General features: G+C 37.6%; 1 protein-coding gene across 1 annotated transcript in view; it reads left to right on the forward strand.

Moving 5' to 3' along the window:
* TMEM232 (transmembrane protein 232) overlaps positions 1-6935 on the forward strand; it is a gene marked incomplete at its 5' end in the record, with an annotated part of 240883 nt that extends 233948 nt beyond the window's left edge. The window contains 4 exon segments of the mRNA XM_082621232.1: positions 2309-2402; positions 6530-6633; positions 6635-6719; positions 6721-6935. Coding sequence (XP_082477358.1) covers positions 2309-2402; positions 6530-6633; positions 6635-6719; positions 6721-6786 — 349 coding nt within the window. The 3' untranslated portion in view covers positions 6787-6935.
* Positions 6936-21828: the final 14893 nt, after the last annotated feature.

The raw sequence follows: 21828 nt of genomic DNA on the forward strand, positions 1-21828 counted from the left end.
TGGCACACCGAGGATTGTAATATACCATGTTTCTGGGAAGATTTTTCTCTACTTCCCATTTAATTCCAAACATAAAAATTGTACATCTCATTTAAGCCTCATCTTAATTGTTTTGTCTTCCATTACTTCTTCTCTTATTTTATTCTCTTCTCTTTTAGTACCACCTAAAAGTCATGGCTTATTCCTCTGAATTTTTTTGATAATGATAATGACAAGGATAGTATAGCTGAAACTTGTTTAGTATTTGCTCCATCAAAGGTATTTATGTCTTATCCCTTTTTAATTTTTATAAATACATAACAAGGAAGGTACTATTATTTTTCTTGTATTAAAATTGGAGACACCAAGGAACAGAGTGATAAATAATACTAAGTGGCAGGATGAAAATTTGCTTAGAGATCTGAGTCCAGAACCTGTTTCTTAACCATTTTACTACATTTTTCTGTTTATATCATTGAATACTTACCTGTCTTATGTCTCATGTTGTATTATAGTTATTTATACATTTTTCTTTTCCAGTACAAACTATTCAACTGAGATAACTAGAAATCAGGTGCACCAGCGTATCCATCTAATCTTCCCATTTTAAAGGCTTTCTAACATTATGTATATTGTTATGCATGTCTTTAAACTTTTATAATTCAAGAAGGAATTTGAGGCAACTTGCTTCAACACCTTTAACCTTTAACTAATTTAAAAGTGCTGTCTCATTTATGTTTTCACAGCATTTAGCACAATTCTTTGAATATCAGAAGTGCCCAGATTTTGTTGAATGAATATAGTTAACCCAAGTCTCAGCCGCAGATGCCCCCTAACTCCCCAGCATTCTAGAATCATTTTAATATTTCAAAGAATGGCTAGGGGCCCTATTCTCCATGCAGTGGGAAGCTCACTGCCTTTCTGCCCCACAATACTTGTGAATCTTATGGGTTAGGAGAGGGCTCCATATATTTTCCCTGGTCCCCTGTCACTTGAGTTATTTTCCTTTGGATCCATGCTATTAGCTCCACTCTAATGACCTACCTCTTGAGACTGTCGTCTTCTTGCTCTACTGGACACTGCTCTGCTGACATAAGAGTGTTGTGTGGTAGACTCTCATTGATGGCCTGGAATATAAAGGGGATTAAAACATCACAACTTTCATTTATTCATTCAGTAATTTACCAAACATACACACATTCATTCAGTGTCTAGTGGCACTGTGTAGGTCACTGTGGAGTCAATGATAAGCAAACAAAGTCTCCACAATCATATAGCTCATATTTCTAGTCAGGAAAAAAGAATTTCATACAGGCTCACAGATAAATGTAAAGTTATGATTGAAATAAGTATGATGAAGGAAAGGCCCATGGCGGATTGAGAGCTATGGTAATGGGCTTGAACTGAGAAGCTGAAGAAAAAGTAGGCATTAACCAGCCCTGCAGCAAGAGAGAGGAGGAGGAGAAGGACATTGGAGAAAGGGGTGGTGAGCTCACAATTTCTTCATAATAAATTTAATAATATAATTATTATGTGGATGGTTTAATACTAAATTTCCACTAGTTTAGGACCCAGCTTTGTACTGCCAACACTTCCATTGAGCTGTTGCTAAACTGTCTGCCACAGTTCCACCCTTATTTGAGAGAAGTATTGGAGTCACATCATTTTTTTTTCTTTTTTAGTATATCTTACATCAAATTCTTAGGCTTAGAATTCCACCAGAACTTCCAGGGTCATGGGGCTGTGTACAGTGACAGGCACTTTCATCTCCCTGTTGGGCATAGTCTACTTCAGGCTCCCTTAAGCCTTTCATACTCTAGCCTCGCATTTGCTACTGACCAGCTGTAGTATTTACATCTCCTAGCAGAAGATTGCCTTTTTATTATTTTCTAGTTCTCATTCTATATGTCATGCCCTACCCTCAGAAATGTCAGTTTTAAGAACCCAAATGGCTTACAGAAACTAAAACCTAATATGTAGTAGTCTACACAGAGTAGTTTTCTATGTTAACAATATAGAATCAAAATTCTTAATAGGGCTTCCCTGGTGGCGCAGTGGTTGAGAGTCTGCCTGCCGATGCAGGGGATGCGGGTTCGTGCCCCGGTCCGGGAGAATCCCACGTGCCGCGGAGCGGCTGGGCCCGTGAGCCATGGCCGCTGGGCCTGTGCGTCCGGAGCCTGTGCTCCGCAACGGGAGAGGCCACAACGGTGGGAGGCCCGCGTACTGCAAAAAAAAAAAAAAATTCTTAATAATGAGGATTTGTAAATCTACATATTCCGGGGAGGAAGACTATACCTAATATTGGATCTGTTCTTGTGCTATTTTGAAGAGAACATTCTTCTATGCCAGAAATCCCCTTGTTTCCATATCCAGATTTTTTTACCAAGGCAGACAAAGAGTTGGCAAGAATCACTGACCATCACGTGAGATTGACTTTCTTAAACTAGCAGCAAAACCTTTGTTCTTTAAAGGCATTTTGAATCAGAAATTGTAGTTCTGAGATGGAAACATTAATACATGGAACTCAAAAGTAGAACCATGACTGAGATTTGCTAAACTGAATTATATCTCACTGTACTATCTATATACCTCAGGGCCTTCATTGGGTTACAGAAAATTTGGCTTTCTATCATTTACAAAATACTAGCCTTATCCTGTTTCCTGAATTAGTTCTGATTTTTTTGTGACAGGAATCTGATACTGAATACTGAACACTGATTTCTTCTGTAGTGTAGTTTTAACAACAGAATAAAAATCTTTTGACTCAATTTTCAGTGACCATTCTTTACCCCTGAAATATTAGAAAGACTTTAATCATTCTGTTCTTGGTATCAGTTAAATAAGCAGTGACAATACAAGGCCATTTACTTAACATATTTTAATCCACTGAGCTTTTTTTTTTTTTTTTTTTTTGCGGTACGTGGGCCTCTCACTGTTGTGGCCTCTCCCATTGCGGAGCACAGGCTCCGGACACACAGGCTCAGCGGCCATGGCTAATGGGCCCAGCCGCTCTGCAGCATGTGGGATCCTCCTGGACCGGGGCACGAACCCGTGTCCCCTGCATTAGCAGGCAGACTCTCAACCACTGCACCACCAGGGAAGCCCCATTGAGCTATATTTAATCAAAGATTTCTTGCCAAATCATTTTATGACTACTACTTTTTAGGAGTAGAGTTGGAATAGGAGAGAGAGTACTTATTTTTGTTCTTTCTTTGAATACAATATAGATTCAATAGCATATAGAATGTGTTTAAATTATTTTTATCACTAGTTCAGTATTATTCCTCAGATTGTATTTATATTCCCATGGTTTACATTCCTTTCAATTAGTGATATTTTGAGAAAGAATAAGTGATCATTTCATTTATTGATCCCATTAAATAGTTATTTATCACATAGTCAATATTTTAGCCACCCTAGCAGTGGCCACAAGTATTGGGGTTTGGAAACTGAATGATACCCTGGAATCACAAAATGAGAACTATAGTATTGTTATTTTATTCACTAATAACATTTATGTTAAACCAGTATATCATATGTACAGGGCATTATAAAAAATTCCTAATGGTTCATAAATTGCAACAACTATAATTTTACCATTCACTTCAACTAACTTATCTGGAATATATTACAAAAGATAACAGGTTGCCAATGTATATATACACACACATACATAGTGTAGTTTTAATAACAGAACAAAAATCTTTGCCTTATCATTCTTTACCCTTGAAAGTTTCAAAAGACCTTGATCATTTTGTGATTAAACACATTGGCCTAAAGAGACAGAGGACAGTGTTTTGAGTGACAGAGAAAAGGCTAGGAAATGCCTCCTAAAAAACATCGTCTTTTCCTCCTTCCAAGGTTATAAGCAGTATCTAAGCAATCACTGCCATCAATCTTTATACAGACGGGTTAAGGAATCCTTTCTGTAAATATGTTTGAGAATGGATAGGATCCAAATTGTTTGATCTGTGGCTAGCCTAATCAAATACTTAGCAGTTTAGTAGTATTGATTTGGGAAGGTTTATGAAAATTTCTCTGGATATCATTTTAAAAAGTATTCATCTGGGCTTCCCTGGTGGCACAGTGGTTGAGAGTCCGCCTGCCGATGCAGGAGACACGGGTTCGTGCCCCAATCCGGGAGGATCCCACATGCCACGGAGCGGCTGGGCCCGTGAGCCATGGCCACTGGGCCTGCGCATCCGGAGCCTGTGCTCCGTGGCAGGAGAGGCCACAGCAGTGAGAGGCCCACGTACCACCAAAAATAAAAAAACATTAAAAATAAAAATAAAAAGTATTCATCTATACACTATTTCCTTTGACATAGCTATAACTATAGTGCTTTGTAGTTATATCTCACACTTTACAAAATGCTCTTACATTAGTTAATTTAATCCTTACAACAACTCTGTAAAACATTTACCAGTAAGAAGAATGTAGCTTTACAATTCAGTTAATTGTCCCAGGTTTTAAAGTTAGTAAATGACTGAGTCTATATATAAAACCAGATCCCTGGACTTCAAATCTACTTGTCAATTTTTCATAGTTGCTCAATTTCTTGGCTTATAATTACCTAAATGGGGGAGGGAAGGTGGAATCTGTAGAACTGACAAGAAACAAAAACACACAGCTACAGTTTTAACTGTACCTGTTGAATTTTATCAAGTGTCCCTGATATGCAAGGAATAGGGCAGATACCTAATTGTTCAGCAGACATTAAGGTACTGTACCTTTTACACTGCTGGTACTCTATAGCGTGATGAATGAATCCTAAGTGAATGGGCTGAATAAAGCAGTATGGTGCTTCTATTTCCCATCAACTTCAAGCATATCTGCATCCTCCTAGTTGCCACAATTGATGATAATAATGGGAAATAAAAGTAAAGACAATGATTTATCCAAATTGAATTTGTCATAGTCAACAGAGAAAAAAATGGGAAAAAGAAGTTTACATTTTTCTTGGGCTAACAAAAAGAAGGATTATACTGTTATGGTGCATTCCAGCCAAGCCAAATTCTAACAAGGAACTAAAAGAGGAAGAGCTGCCTCCTGGTGGTTTGCAATATGGTACCCCATTACTGCTTTTATACATGCTGTTCAGGAAACCAAAGAATTCTATTTTACTGAGAGTTCTTAAGAATTAATCCTCTGTTGATTTTTCACAAGGTAAAGATCAAAGTCGTAAAGTACATTGAGATCTCTCATAAAGGGTAAATTTTTAGATGTCTTTGTTTATAGGTACTATCATTATTACCAACTATTACTTTTATGTTATAAAATTGGTGGTTTTTTCAAACAATTGATATTACGTAGTTTATAATATGAGAAAAAATTGTATGTCACAGATGGGTATCATAGAATTTTAGACTAAACCAAGGCCTAAATTTTAGCCTATGCTGGAATGTTCTGGATGTTTTGCCTCAATTTTCTGGATATTTCATGTAAAAATGGCTTCTGAGAAATGACACTTATATGAGTAATAACTGTGTGTAGAAACAGTCTCAAGATAAGTGCAGGAAATTTTCCTATTTCTTATGTCTTTAAAGTTTAACTGGAAATTTTAGAAGTAGATATGATTTTTTGTTTAATATTTAATCTGAGTGTGTTGACATTTAAAAAATATTTATTGCCTTTGGAAAGCTGAGTGATGAGTTGTGGATTCTGAGGTTTGGTTTTGCTTATGAATATCTGTATATCCCAGATGAAAAATCACAGTCATAATTCCCAGCACTGGTATATAGTAAGTTTAAATTAATTGATAGGTTGTTAAGCATAGTCTTGTCGTTTGTGAGTGTGCATGGGCTGAGGGTGACAAAATGATCAATATAGGCTGTGTCTTTAGGAATTTTTAACATTTCATGCTAGGGGTCATTCTGCCCTGAACTTTTTACCTGGCCTGATGAGGTGATTACCACCTCTTTTTGCCACATCCCTCATTAAAGATATTAGAAGGGGAAAAAAATGATTATTTGGTTGATTTAACATCATTACTTCCAACTACTTATTCCTAGTACTCCTGCCTCCAGAGAATGGTATTATTGTCATGAAATAACGTGGTCAATTGAGAAGAATTCCTTAGAAGTATTCTTACTGGTCTGTTGCAAAATCAGTCTTTGCCCATTAATTTCATTTTCAATCTCATAAGTAATAAATAATATCACTATGCCTTTCACTTTAATTTGGTTTTTATTTTGCTTTGGCTTGATTTTTCATTTTAGGATTCCATGCTATCATGTAAATACCAATATTAATGATGAAAGGAAATTCCTTTGGTGTATATAAATGTAAACCGTATTACCTCTTTTTTTGGATTGTTGGTTTATTACTATTAAAAATGCTAAGAGAGAATTCTGTTTTTTGTGGGTGTTATACACTTTCTAACAGATGGCTTTTATATTTTTCCAGTATGGTAGAGTATAAATTCATGAAGAATATCTGTGAGAAAAACTAAGAGAATAATTGGATATAAGAATCTGCATTTTGAGAAGCTAAACTCATATATTTTTTTCATGAAAAATCATATATAAATGACACTTTCTCTCTGTAACAGTGGCAGGAAGAGCTAAAGATGCAACAAAAGGAAGACGCAATATGTGAGGTGGAAGAACGGAAAGATAAAGAGTTAGAGGGAAAAAATTGCTTCCAAGAAATTATGAAGAGAAGAGAAACTACGCAAGCAAACCAAACTCTATGAGCTTCCTCCTAGGACTGAAGTAATTTCATTAGAAAAGAAAATGAGCCCCCAAAACTGAGGTCCATATGCCAGAAATCCATTGCATGAAAGAGACCAAGATAGCTACAGGCTAGGCAAAAATCCTTAATTAACTGTAAGCCATTTCTTAGAAAGGAGTTTACCCTGGTGCAGATTCTTTAATAGTCATATCTTAGTCCCAAATTAACAGTTAGCACTTAGTCACATTTGAGTGAAGTATTTTACTAGATAAATGTTTTCAAGAACGTGGCTAGAACTAATTGACTCTTAACTTGTGATCGTACACATACTTAATGATTCTCAGAGTATTGATTTTCATTGGACAGTTAGATGAAAATGAATTGCAAATTATTAATGAGTCACAAATAAGAACTATTTCTTGAAAATGGAATGAACATCAACTGATACTCCTATAATAACTATTATACTAATAAAAGAGGTAAGGCCCCCACTTTGGATTTACATTTCATAGTCAATATATGCCAAGTCAGATACTCAAGAGACAGATACTTTATCAGGATGTCAAATTCAAATGGCTTCCAGGTCAAAAAGTTCACATAAATTAGTGAGAGGGCTATAGAATACCTACGCCATCTAAAGAAACTTCCCACCACTCCACTATGCAGTGTGTCCAGTGCTGTAGGATCATCTAGTCTTTTAAGAAGATGCCCTCAATCATTTTAAAAATAAAAGTTGCTAAATTTCAAAATGTTGGCAATCGATTTAAAAAAAAATCACATACTTTTGGGTTAAATTTGACATGTGGGCCACAAGTTTGTGACCTATATTATGTGAATTTACAATATCATTCTTTAAGATAACAATAACGTATGGTAGAAAAATGGAAGCAGGGAAGGGTGTTCCTGTTTTGATTCCCTACAGAGCTGATTCAAATTTATGTTGCTGCTCCCAAACCTTTTGACCCATCCTTGTCTTCTCATGCAGAGAATATGTAAGTTCTCAGAAATAATATTCCCCAATGCACCTTTCCAAATACTTTCATCAATCTTTGCTTTCCTCACATGTGAAAAGAACTCTCTCCCCTAGAAGGCCAGCCAGCCCCTTTTCTCTGAATCTGATCCCATCCAAATTCTTCCTCCATCAACTATTTACTATCCCCCTTTAATTCCCTCACTTCTATGCAATGAGGTCTCAATTTTCTACCATCCGTCTATCCACACTACTCAGCGTTACCAAACCCTAACTGCCTTTTAAAGTAATAATCTTTCTTATGGGTTGTAAAGAGATGGAATCACTGGTCTGTAAGTTGTGGGCAAAAGACTCTGGAGATCTAACTGCTACTTATAAGAATTTTTAAAAATCCTGCTGTATCACAACCACCTTTTAGAAATCCAATGTCTGCAATATCAGAACTATTCTGGTGTTCTGAGGCAAGGACTAGTCTGCTTTAAAGCTTCTAAACTGCAGACTTAGGTGGTTTTTTTTTTTTTTTCCTATTCTGCTTAGTCTGTTCCCAGTTGTTCACCTGCTTTCTAACTTCCACAATTTTCTTAGTATTTCTGATGGGCTTTTATCTGTTCTCTTTATGGATTCACATCTTTTTTAAAAAAAAAATCCTTTTTCTATCACAGTGGTGGAGATTTGGAAAGGAGCTAAAAAAGTATATATATATATATATATATATATATATATGTATATATATATATATATACACACACACACATATACATACATATTCACTTGCAATAAATATATGAAGAATATATAAATTCAAGATTATATATGAATAAAGGCATAAGGATTCTGAATAATTAACTAGATAGATAGGTAAATACCTTTATTCTTAAATTATTCTCTAAATTTTTAAAATTCTTAGGTTATTCTTTAAAATTCTTAAAATTTGGCAACACACATCTCATGGATTTCCTCCTGTGTCCTGGGATATCAGCAAAGATGGGGGCTTGTAGCTCTGGGTTCACTGTCTAGCTGTGCCTCCTGGCAGCTATGAAACACTGAGCATGTTACTGAACCTATTTGAGCTTCAGTTACTCACTTATAAAAAAAATTACCATTTATGTAAAGAGTGGTATCAGTCAGAAGCTAATCAGAAAAACAGAAACATGCCAGTCATTTTAACAGAGAGAATTTAACATAAAGAATTGTTTTAAAAGGTGTTAGAGAACTAAGAAAATGAAAAGGGAACATAAAAATAATACAGAAATAGGAGACTACTACCACCTCTAGGGCCAGAGGATCAGAGAGATGAGGGTTGGATAATCAGAATCTAGAATCATGGAGGAAGCACCACACACAGTGGGACTCAGCCCTCTGAGGGGAGGCACTGCCCAGCTCTTGCTGGTACCTCTGATGGGGCATGGTAGGTAGTTTTGAGAGCACAGAAAAAAAAAAAAAGGACACTGGAACAAATTGTCTCTTGCTGAAACCAGGGTGCCAAGAGCAAGACAACAAGAGGAATCAAGCTCCTTCTTCTTCACCATCCTAGAACTCTTCCTGGAGTGTGCCTGTCCCCAACATCACAGAGCAGAGAGAAGAAGGGTGGGTTTGGAGCTGAAGGACACTAGTTAAATAACTGGAAAAGTGTGTAGCTCAATGCCTAGAACCTATTAGGCCAAGCAATAAAATTATTCCTTTTTTTCTTCTGCATTTTCAGTCCTCTTTTCTGCTTTTTCTGTAAGCTTTCCCTTTTAAGTTAATGTAAATGGCTTAAAATGAAACTTTTACTACATTTTATCTTTTTAACTAAACCTTAATTCTTCTGCTAAGTACTTACTTTAACACAAATTCAACTGGTACTCTTTGTAATTTACTCTTAATATTATTTCTGCCTCAACATTAACAAAGGGTTCTATGAGTCTTAGGGTGGGTTGGACACCAGATGGATTTTTTTCAGCTCCTCTCATGTTGTTCAGCCTTAGTCATTTATTTTTCTAGTCTTCCCACTTTAAGTGAGAAAGAAGAAGGAGAATGAGACACGTACTCCATGTTTATTTACCCTTTACAGCTCCTACAGCTCTTATTCATCATTAAGTAAGTCTACTATTTGGAAGTGTTAACCTATCTCAGGTCAGAATTTCTTTCTATCTAAACCTTGTTTCTATGCTACACTATGCTCTTTGCTGACTTTTATTTTAAAAGGACAAGTCTAGGTCTTTCTACATTCATTTATTATAAATTCTCTAAAGGATTTCTCTTAGCAACCACCAAAACAATTTCTTTATCATACAGACTACTTCATAGACCTTTTACCTTATTGAGAATGAAATATTTATAGGAATTTTTGCTAGTTTCACTAGGGTATTAGAAATTAAAAGACATATATTAGGGGAGGAGAGAGAAAAGACAAGTAGTAAATTCTGAGTAACAGAAACATAAATATAAGGATTACTTTAAGTGCATTTAAAAAAGGAAAATCAAAAGATTTACAAGGTTTGTGGAGCATGACAAAAAAAAAGTTTAGGGAAGAAAATATCCAAAACAAATAATTTTGACATTAATGAGTGGGTGTTTGAGAGAAAGGGATATGTAGGGGTAATAGGTAATTTTAAAAGTAACTCACAGCAACAATTTCAGAAACCCTATGGTAATGTTTAGCTATTACAATTCAAGTAATTGATTCTTCTGCTCTTACATGTAAAAATCCTCTCTGGGACATATGACTGTAACTGCCTACTAGTTGATTTTGAATGACTGTTCTAATTTTTTTTTTAATTATCAAAAAAATCCAAAGGGGACAGGAATCAGGATGTTGGAGTAGGAGGATGTGGGGCTCACCTCCACCCACAAACACATAAAAAAATACATCTACATGTGGAACAATTCTCACAGAACACCACCTGGAAACTGGCAGAAGAACTCCTATACAACCAAAGATGCAATACAGATCTCCATGAAACCAGGTAGAACAGAAAAAAATAAAAAGGGAGCAGGACGAGACTGGTGCCCCCTGGGAGGGATCTCTAAGGGAGAGAAGGTCCACACAGGTAGACCCTCGACCTGGGGAGCATCTTTGCCTGAAGGGAAATCTGCTGGGACAGATAGAGGGGCTGGAGAAGCCTAGACTATTCTCAAGGAGTATGCGCATGCAGGGCAGAGAGAGACTGGTGCCTTGCTGCACTTCCCAATCCAAAGGGGCAAAACCCCAGCCCCACTTGCTCCACATTGTAGCCTGGAACAAGATCAGGGCAGAGAATTAGTCTAGCTGTGCAGAGTCAGACCTGGGTGCCAGGGTATGATCCTGGCCAAACTGTGGAGACCATATTCAGCACACACATGGGGGCAACTGACTATATGGGGTAGACATTGTCAGCATGTGCACTGGTGGCACAAAAGTACACGGAGCAGCTAAGCTCTGAATCTCAGGCAGACAGGCCCAGGGAGAAGACTAAATCTAGGTGCATGGAGACAGACTGGAGGGCCTGGGGTGTAGTCCTCAGGGAAGCATGGAGACCACGGTCAGTGCACACACAGCAGGGGGTAAGCCACAGCAGACATTGCCAGCACATGCACCAGGGGACACCACAGAAACACAGCTTCTGGGTGCTGAGTCTTGCATGGACAGGCCATGGGCAGGAGTATGCAGCTGTTTGTTCCCCAGTGGGAGCACTCCAGCTCTGCCCACTCCACACTGAAGCTTGGAGCCAAATCTGGGGTGGACAGATTCTGGGAGAGGTCTGCCACAGAGCAAGCCCAGGTCCCAGACAGCAGCACAGCCACCTCAATTCCTGTAGCCACAGCCTAGCACTAGGTCTGGGATAAACACAATGGAGAGAGGGACACAACCTTGGGCTGCTTCTGGGTGGAAATGTGGACACCTGCAAAGGCGGCACAAATGTTCACTGTGACTATATAGGCCTTGTGCTTCAGTGCATGGCATGGTATGCTCTCAAGGGCAACAGAGCCTGATTGAACCCTTAGTGCTTCTACTTCAGTAACTGGGGAGCAGACCTCACCCACAACAGGGCAGTAACAGGCATGGAGCAGAGGAAGCCCTACCCCACTTCCAGTGCCAGATCTGGACACCCAACACCAACCACATCCCCTATGAAGGGGATAATGGCCAGCACACTGAGGAAAGATGTGGCTGGTATCCATACAAAAACCAGCCTTCAAACCAAAAATATTGGACTTACACAATCTACACAAGGTTGCTCCCACATAAACCATCCCTTCAAGACCACAGTAGATAAATGTTTCTCCTAAATTCATAGAGACAGAGAAACTGAAGTCAAGTGAAGAAGCAGAGGAACTACTCCCTATTAAAAGAACAAGAGAAATCTCCTGAAAGAACAAATAATGAAACTGACCTCACCAATCTACTAGACCCTGAATTCAAAAAGGAGGCACTAAAAATGCTAACGGAATTAAGATTATTGATAGAAATGCAGATCACTGTAACATGGAACTAGAAACTATAAAGAGGAACCAATCAAAATTAGACAATTCAATTGCTGAGATAAAAACCAATCTAGAAGCAATGAATAACAGACTAAATGACACAGAAGAAAGAATAAGTGATCTGGAAGACGGAATAATGGAAATCACCTAATCACAGCAGCAGACAGGAAAAAAAATGAAAAAAGAAAGCAACATACATGATCTAAGGGATAATATAAAACATGCCAACCTACACATAATAGCGATTTCAGAAGGAGAAGAGAGAGAAAAGGGGATAGAAAATGTATTTGAAGACATTATGGCTGAAAGCCTGACACCTAAAGAAAGGAAACAGATATCCAGGTACAGGAAGCACAGAGGGTCCCAAACAAGATGAACCCAAACAGACCCACACCAAGATATATTGTAATTAAAATGACAAAAGTTAAAGAGATGATTTTAAAGGCAGCAAGAGAAAAACAGAGTCAGTTACAAGCAAACCCCCATAAGGCTATCAGCTGATTTCTCTGCAGAAAATTTGAAGGCTAGAAGGGAGTGGCAAGATATATTCAAAATCCTGAAAGGGAAAAACTTGCAACCTAGGATACTCTATCCAGCAAGATTATCATTTAGAATAGAAGGAGAGATAAAGAACTACTCAGAAAAAGCAAAAACCAAGTAATTCAGCAATACTAAACCTACCCTAAGACAAATACTGAAAGTTCTTCTCTAAATAGAAAAGCAGCAAGAATCTATAGGAAAGAGAAAATCACAATAGGAAAGGATTAAAGATCACTTAAATAGGCCAATAAAAAGATCTAAAAACAATCAAAAATTGTAAAAGCATTTATAACTACAATTAACAACAAAAGAATAAGCATGAAGATGTAAAACGGTACATCAAAAAATCACAAAATATGGGGGAGGGGAGTATAAAAATGTAGAGCTTTTACAATGTGTTTGAACTTGTGTGACTATCAGTTTAAAGCAAGCAGATATAGTTAAGGCTTGACATACTTGAGATCCAGGGTAACCACAAATCAAAAATATACAACAGATTCACACAAACTAAAAAGAACTCAAGCATAGTACAAAAGAAAACCATCAAACACAAAAGGAAAAACAAAAAGAAGAAATTACTTCTATATATAAAACAGATAATCAACAAGGACCTACTGTATAGCACAGGGAACTATATTCAAAATTTTGTAATAACCTATAAGGGAAAAGAATCTGAAAAAGAATATATGTGTGTATAAAAAACTGAATCACATTGCTGTACACATGAAATTAACACAACATTGTAAATCGACTATACTTCCATTAAAAATAAATAAGTGCTTAATATAAATTAACAAAAAATAAGAAAAATCTCAAATTAACAATTTAACCTACCACCTAAAAGAATGAGAAAAAGAGGAGCAAACGAAAACCAAATAAAACAGAAGGAAGAAAATAATGAAGATCAGAGAAGAAATAAATAAGAGATCAAAAAAATAGAAAAGATCAATAAAACCAAGAGCTGGTTTTTGAAAATATAAACAAAATTGGTAAAGCTCTAGCCAGGCTCACCAAGAAGAAAAGAGAGAGGGCCCAATAAATAAATTAAGAAATGAAAGGAGAAATAACAACTGACACCAGAGAAATACAAAAAATCCTAAGAGAATACTATGAACAGTTACACACCACCAAATTGGACAACCTAAAAGGACAAGTTTCTAGAAACATACAGCCTGCCAAAATTGAGTCAAGAAGAAATAGATAATTTAAACAGACTGATCATTAGAAGTGAAATAGAATCTGTAATAAATTTTTTATTTCTGCAAACATAATCCAGGACTGTATGGCTTCACTGGGGAATTCTACCAAACATACAAAGAATAATTTATACCTATCCTTCTGAAACTATTCCAAAAGATTGAAGAAAAAGGAACACTCCCAAAGTCATTCTATGAAGCCACCATCACCCTAATACCAAAACCAGAAAAATACAGTACAAAAAAGAAAATTACAAGACAACATCTTTGATGAATATAGATGCAAAATTTTCAACAAAATATAAGCAAACTGAATCCAACAATATATCATTAACCATGATTACATTGGATTCATTTCAGGGTCACAAGGATGGTTCAATGTACACAAATCAATCAATGTGATACAACACATTAACAAAATGAAAGACAAAAAACCTCATAATCAAGAGATGCAGAAAAAGCATTTGACAAAATTCAACATCCATTTATGATAAAAATTCTCACCAAAATGGGAATAGAGGGAACACATCTCAACATAATAAAAACCTTTTATGACAAACACACAGCAAACATAATACTCAACAGTGAATAGCTGAAATCCTTCCCACTAAATTCATGAACAAGATAGAGATGCCCACTCTCACCACTTCTATTCAACATAGTATTGGAAGTCCTAGCCACATCAATCAGAAAAGAAAAAGAAATAACAAGTATCCAAATTGGAAGGAAAGATGTAAAATTTTCACTATTTGCAGATGACCTGTTACTCTATACAGAGAACCCTAAAGTCTTCACATAAAAGCTATTAGAACTAATAAATGAATTCAGCAAGGTAGCAGGATACAAGATGAATATACAGAAATCTGTTGCATTTCTTTACATTAACAATGAAATATCAGAAAGAGAAATTTAAAAAAACAATCCTGTTTAAAATTACGTTAAAAAAATCCCTAGGATTAATCTTAACCCAGGAGGTGAAAGATCTATATGCTGAAAACTACAAAACATCCATTAAGGAAAGTAAACATGATTCAAAGAAATTGAAGGATATTCCATGCTCTTGGATGGGAACAATTAATATTGTTTGCTACCCAAAGCAGTCTACAAATTTAATGCAATCCCTATCAAAATACCCATGACATCTTTTGCAGAACAAGAACAAATAATCCTAAAATTATATGGAATCACAAAAGACCCAGAATTCCCAAAGCAATCCTGAGGAAAAAGAACAAAGCTAGACGCATAATCCTTAAAGACTTCAGGCTATACTACAAAGCTACAGTAATCAAAACAGTCTGGTACTGGCACAAAACTATATATATATACACACATTTATATAGATATACATTATATATATATATATAATATATATATTATACACACACACACACACACACACACACCAATGGAATAGAATAGAGAGCCCAGAAATAAACCCACTCACCCCTATGGTCAATTAATCTATGACATAGGAGGCAAGAATATACAAATGGAGAAAAGACAGTTTCTTCAACAAGTGCTGTTGAGAAAGCTGGACAGCTACATGTAAATCAGTAAAATTAGAACACTCCCTCATACCACATACAAAAATAAATGCAAAATGGTTTAAAGTCCTAAATTTAAGACGTGACACCATAAAAACTCCTAGAAGAGAAGATAGGCAAAACATTCTTGGACATAAATCATAGCAATATTTTCCTAGATCAGTCTCCCAAGGCAAAAGAAATAAAAGCAGAAATAAACAAGTGGGACCTAATTAAACTTAACAGCTTTTGCACAGCAAAGGAAACAATAAACAAAATGAAAAGACAACCTATAGACTGGGAGAAAATATTTGCAAATGATGCGACCTGCAAGGGCTTACTTTCCAAAATATACAAACATCTCATACAGCTCAATATAAAAAAAAACTAACAACCCAATCAAAAAATAAGCAGAAGACCTAGCTAGACATTTCCCCAAAGAAGACATGCAGATGGCCAAGAGCACATGAAAAGATGCTCAACATTGCTAATTATTAGAAAAATGCAAATCAAAACTACAATGAGATATCACCTCACACCAATCAGAATGGCCATCATCAAAAAGTCTACAAACAATAAATGCTGGAGAGGGTGTGGAGAAAAGAGAACCCTCCTACACTGTTGGTGGGAAGGCAAATTGGTACAACCACTATGGAGAACAGTATGGAGGTTCCTTAAAAAACTAAAAATAGAGTTACCATATGATCCAGCCATTCCACTCCTGGGCATATATCTGGAGAAAACCATACTTCGAAAAGATACATGCACCCCAATATTCATTACAGCACTATTTACAATAGCCAAGACATGGAAGCAAACTAAATGTCCACCAACAGAAGAGTGGATAAAGAAGATGTGGTATATATACAATGGAATATTACTCAGCCATAAAAAAGAATGAAAAATGCCATTTGCAGCAACATGGATGGACCTAGAGATTGTCATACTGAGTGAAGTAAGTCAGACAGAGAAAGACAAATATTGTATGATATCACGTATATGTGGAATCTAAAAAAAAATGACACAAATGAACCTATATACAAAACAAATTAGGGTCACAGATGTAGAAAACAAACTTATGGTTACTGGGGGGAAAACGCGAGGGTGAAAAATTGGGAGATTGGGATTGACATATACACATTACTATATACAAAATAGATAACTAATAAGGACCTACTGTATAGCACATGAACTCTACTCAGTGCTCTGTAATGACCTATATGGGTAAGGAATCTTAAAAAAAGTGGATATATGTACATGTATAACTGATTCACTTTACTGTACATCTGAAACTAACCCAACATTGTAAATCAACTATACTCCAATAAAAATAGAATTAAAAATAATACAAATGAGTCAATATACAAAACAGAAACAGACTCACAGACATAGAAAACAAACTATGGTTACCAAAGGGGAAAGGGACAGGGGAGGGATAAATTAGGAGTATGGGAATGACAGATACAAACTACTATACATAAAATACTTAAGCAACAAGAATTTACTGTATAGCACTGGGAACTATATTCAATAACTTGCAATAAGCTATAATGGAAAATAATCTAAAAAATATATGTGTATATATGTATATATATATGTAGATAGATATAAAACTGAATCACTTTGCTGTATACCTGAAACTAACACAGTATTATAAATCAACTATACTTCAATTCAAAAAAATCCAAAGAAAGTTAGTGTATAATCTATAAATTCTTATATGGCTTAAAATTCCTTAATTAGTAAGTACAGTTCTTTCTTTCCCATATACCATCATATTCATCCCATTTAGTTCATACCACAAGGGTCTACAGCAGGGTTTTATCACAGTAGCGCTTTTAATATTTGGGTCTGGAGAGTTACTTACTATGGGGGTGGGGCATTTTGTGCATTAAAAGCTGTTTGGCAGCACCTCTGGTCTGTAACCACTAGACACCAATAGCAGCCCCATCCCTTGTCCCCTATGAGTCCTGAAAACCAAAAGTACCCTGAGGGACAAAATCACTTCTGGTTAAGAACAAAGGTTCTATACTTTAATTAAACTCGACTTCCCCATTTCAAGGTTAATTTCTTAGTGATTTCTTTCAGGTTGCTTCCAAATTTCATCCAACTGCTCACACAGTTGGTCACAAAAGCTCTCACTTTTGGTCAGCCAGTGACTCTCAATTAAAATTACCATGGGTCTCACGAAGCCTCTTTATCCCTCCTTACATCTCCATTTGCTGAAGTGGCAATATGAACAAGGGCACCCCTGTTTGTTTTTTATGTGATTAATCAATGATATTTACCATCTTCCCTGTGGGCTAAATGCAAAAAATGATAGGAAGTTATGAAAACCTGCTCTGCCAATGCCTATGTAGAAAACACATATCTAGTAATAAATTCAGCCCACACTGTGCTTCTCAGCCTTAGGCTGGCCACTTGAGACTTAACAGTGTTTGTAAGGCTCCTTTTACTAATTCCAGCCATTTTCTCTGACATGAAGTATGTGTTTAGAAACTTAGAGCAAAAGTCATTTTAAATTATCATCTTCTATAACATAAATTCATATATTTATATAGTTTTGCAAATTTTGTTGATGATTTGGTTACTTTGGAGCTACATGCATTTTTCATAGTGACATAGATTTCAAGGATAATTTGGCATTAATGTTATTCGAGCTTACTTTTTCCTCCAATCATTCTAGCTAAGGGACCTATTTACATAATACCTAGTGCCTTGTTATTTTTTTATTACTGCTTCATTGCAAAGCCAAATATAAACAAAAAGAAACGCATTCCCAAAGCATTTTTTAGTTGGAAGATCATTGTGGTATCCAACTTTCTAGTGACATTTCCCAAGTCAACGCTATTTTGGAAAAGGCAGAGTCTCTTTTATGAATTAATGAACAAGATAGAGGTAAAACATTTTAGAATCGCCAGTGACATTTTTTTTTTTTTTTTTTTAGTACATGGGCCTCTCTCACTGTTGTGGCCTCTCCCGTTGCAGAGCACAGGCTCCGGACATGCACGCTCAGCGGCCATGGCTCACGGGCCCAGCTGCTCCGTGGCATGTGGGATCTTCCCGGACTGGGGCACGAACCCGTGTCCCCTGCATCGGCAGGTGGACTCTCAACCACTGCACCACCAGGGAAGCCTGCCAGTGTAACTTTTAAAATACACAGTCATCCTATTAGAAGTCCAGTGATGCTTTGACCATTTACTTTTAAGTTTCTTTTTAAGGACATTCATAGCTTTATTTCGTTGGAAAATTGAAGTTGATCAAGTGCTAAATTCTCAGGAGGACTAATTATAGGTAGCTTCCTGGTAGGCCCACTTCAGCCAAAAGTCAAAGAAAGAGAAATATAATGCTCAGAAATTGTCTTTCAATTAAGTTAAACAACTGTCAGTCATTCCCCATACCTGGTTGAGGGAGGAGGGTGAAAAGAAAACTAAAACCTAGTTATTCTTTAATTACCAAATAATAAATGTTTGAAGTCCCTTGAAGAAGAACTTGAAAACCAGTTACAACCCTTGGAGACAACACAGAGCCCTTGCTCATGAGAATAGGGAGACGACAAGAGGAATAAAATAGCTCATTAGATGTTACTCCTAGAAGAGATCTTAGAATTAATAATCTAATGCTCTCATTTTACAGATGAGAAAACTGAACACTTGAAATTCACCAAGTTAAACATGAGATATTCATTAGTTCATTCAATACAACTAAACTATGATGTAGGTACAGTAATTTCTGTTGAATCATGAGGAAACAGAGACTTTTAGAGGTTAAGTAATGTGCCAAAATGTCACTTAAGTAAAAGATGAGGGTCTGTGGGCTCTTAAGCACCACACTACAGTCCCTCAGAGATTTGGAAAAATAGTGACAATCAGGAATATTACACAGGGCCCCAGCTCTTGGTGTTCTGCAGACAATACTATGATACCATTCTGAGGCTCTCTCTGTCCAAGCATACCATTTATGAATATACACTAACAATACAGAAGTAAAAATGGAAATATATAAAGTTGAATTGATAGTGCAGCTTTAGATGAGCTCTCAAAATAATTGAAAAGTTAAAGTTCTTACAAAGTTTGACAATTCATGAAATGTATGTGAAATCATGACTGTTTTTAGTAATCATTCAAGAGTGTATATAGTAAGATGCTACTCTCTATTCATTCCACTTTACAGTTATGATTATGATGGTTTGATAAGAGTAAATTATGCCTGGGAAATGGAGGTGTAGCCAGTGAGAAAAGTTTTGGTTGTGCCATTTCTGTGTCCTTGCAGAGTTATTCAATTCAGGCAAATGGAGGCTAGTTCCCTATTCCTTGAGTCTTGCATTTGTCAACTAGTGTTTGAACCTTGGAGAAAATCAGTTTTCAAAAAGGGTTTTGGTAATAGTTGCAGCTGGATATAAAGCCCCAAAATTCAAAAGGCAAGTCTAACTCAGCTTTCCAAGCTCCTATTCTTATGTCTGTAACAATTCTACATCAATATAACACACATAATTTTTAGCACCACCTTACCTCACAAGAGCACTGATGGCTTTATTAAAAACATGCCACTGGGGGGGAGACCTTCAAGATGGTGGAAGAGTAAGATGTGGAGATCACCTTCCTCCCCACAAATACATCAGAAATACATCTACATGTGGAACAACTCCTACAGAACACCTATTGAACGCTGGCAGAAGACCTCAGACCTCCCAAAAGGCAAGAAACTCCCCACGTACTTGGGTACGGCAAAAGAAAAAAGAATAAACAGAGACAAAAGAATAGGGAAGGGACCTGCACCTCTGGGAGGGAGCTGTGAAAGAGGGAAACTTTCCACACACTAGGAAGGCCCTTCTCAGGTGGAGACTGCAGGTGGCGGGGGAGGAAGCTTCGGAGCCACGGAGGACAGTGCAGCAACAGGGGTGAAGAGGGCAAAGCGGAAAGATTCCCACACAGAGGATCGGTGCCGACCAGCACTCACCAGCCCGAAAGGCTTGTCTGCTCACCCACCGGGGTGGGTTGGGGCTGGGAGCTGAGGCTCGGGCTTCGGTCGGATCCCAGGGGAAGGACTGGGGTTACTGGCGTGAACACAGCCTGAAGGGGCTAGTGCGCCACAGCTAACCGGCAGGGTGTCTGGGGAAAACTCTGGAGCTGCCGAAGAGGCAAGAGACTTTTTCTTGCCTCTTTGTTTTGTGGTGCGCAAGGAAAGGGGATTAAGAGCACCACCTAAACGAGTTCCAGAGACAGGTACGAGCCACAGCTTTCAGCGCGGACCCCAGAGACGGGCATGAGATGCTAAGGCTGCTGCTGCAGCCACCAAGAAGCCTGTGTACAAGCACCAGTCACTATCCACACCGCCCCTCCCAGGAGTCTGTGCAGCCCGCCACTGCCAGGGTCCCGTGATCCAGGGACAGCTTACCCGGGAGAACACACAGAGTGCCTCAGACTGTTGCAAAGTCACGCCAGCCTCTGCCACTGCAGGCTCACCCCACATCCATACCCCTCCCTCCCCCGGCCTGAGTGAGCCAGAGCCCCCTAATCAGCTGCTCCTTTAACCCCGTCCTGTCTGAGTGAAGAACAGACACCCTCAGGCGACCTACATGCAAAGATGGGGCCAAATCCAAAGCTGAACCCCGGGAGCTGTGCGAACAAAGAACAGAAAGGGAAATCTTTCCCAGCAGCCTTAGGAGCAGTGGATTAAATCTCCACAATCAACTTGATGTACCCTGCATCTGTGGAATACCTGAATAGACAACAAATCATCCCAAATTGAGGCAGTGGACTTTGGGAGCAGCGATATATATATATTTTTTTTTCCTTTTTCTATTTTTGTGAGTGTGTATGTGTATGCTTCTGTGTGTGATTTTGTGTGTATAGCTTAGCTTTTACCATTTGTCCTAGGGTTCTGTCTGTTTTTGGGGTTTTGTTTTTAGTATAGCTTTTAGCACTTGTAATCATTGGTGGATTTGTTTTTTGGTTTGGTTGCTCTCTTCTTTCTTTCTTTTTTATTACTTTTTTTAAAGTTTTAATAATTATTTTTTATTTTAATAACTTTCTTTTCTTCCTTTTTCTTTCTTTCTTTCTTTCTTTCTCTCTCTTTCTTTCTTTTCTCCCTTTTCTTCTGCGCCATCTGGAAGAGAGGGTGAGGTGGGAGAGCCGAGTTCAAGACATTGGTCCTCCAGAGAACTCCCAGCTCCACGTAATATCAAATGGTGAAAATCTCCCAGAGATCTCCATCTCAATGCCAAGACCCAGCTCCACTAAATGACCAGCAAGATACCGTTTTGGACGTGCTATGCCAAACAACTAGCAGGACAGGAACAGAACCCCACCCACTAGCAGAAAGGCTGCCTAATATCATAATAAGGTCTCAGACGTCCCAAAACACACCACCGGATGCAGACCCGCCCACCAGAAAGACAACATCCAGCATCATCCACCAGAACACAGGCACTAGTCCCCTCCACAAGGAAGCCTACAGAACCCACTGAACCAAATTTAGCCACTGGGCACAGACACCAAAA

This window comes from Mesoplodon mirus, assembly GCF_964341445.2.
Source record: "Mesoplodon mirus genome assembly, chromosome: 5".
NCBI classification, from domain to species: Eukaryota; Metazoa; Chordata; class Mammalia; order Artiodactyla; family Ziphiidae; genus Mesoplodon; species Mesoplodon mirus.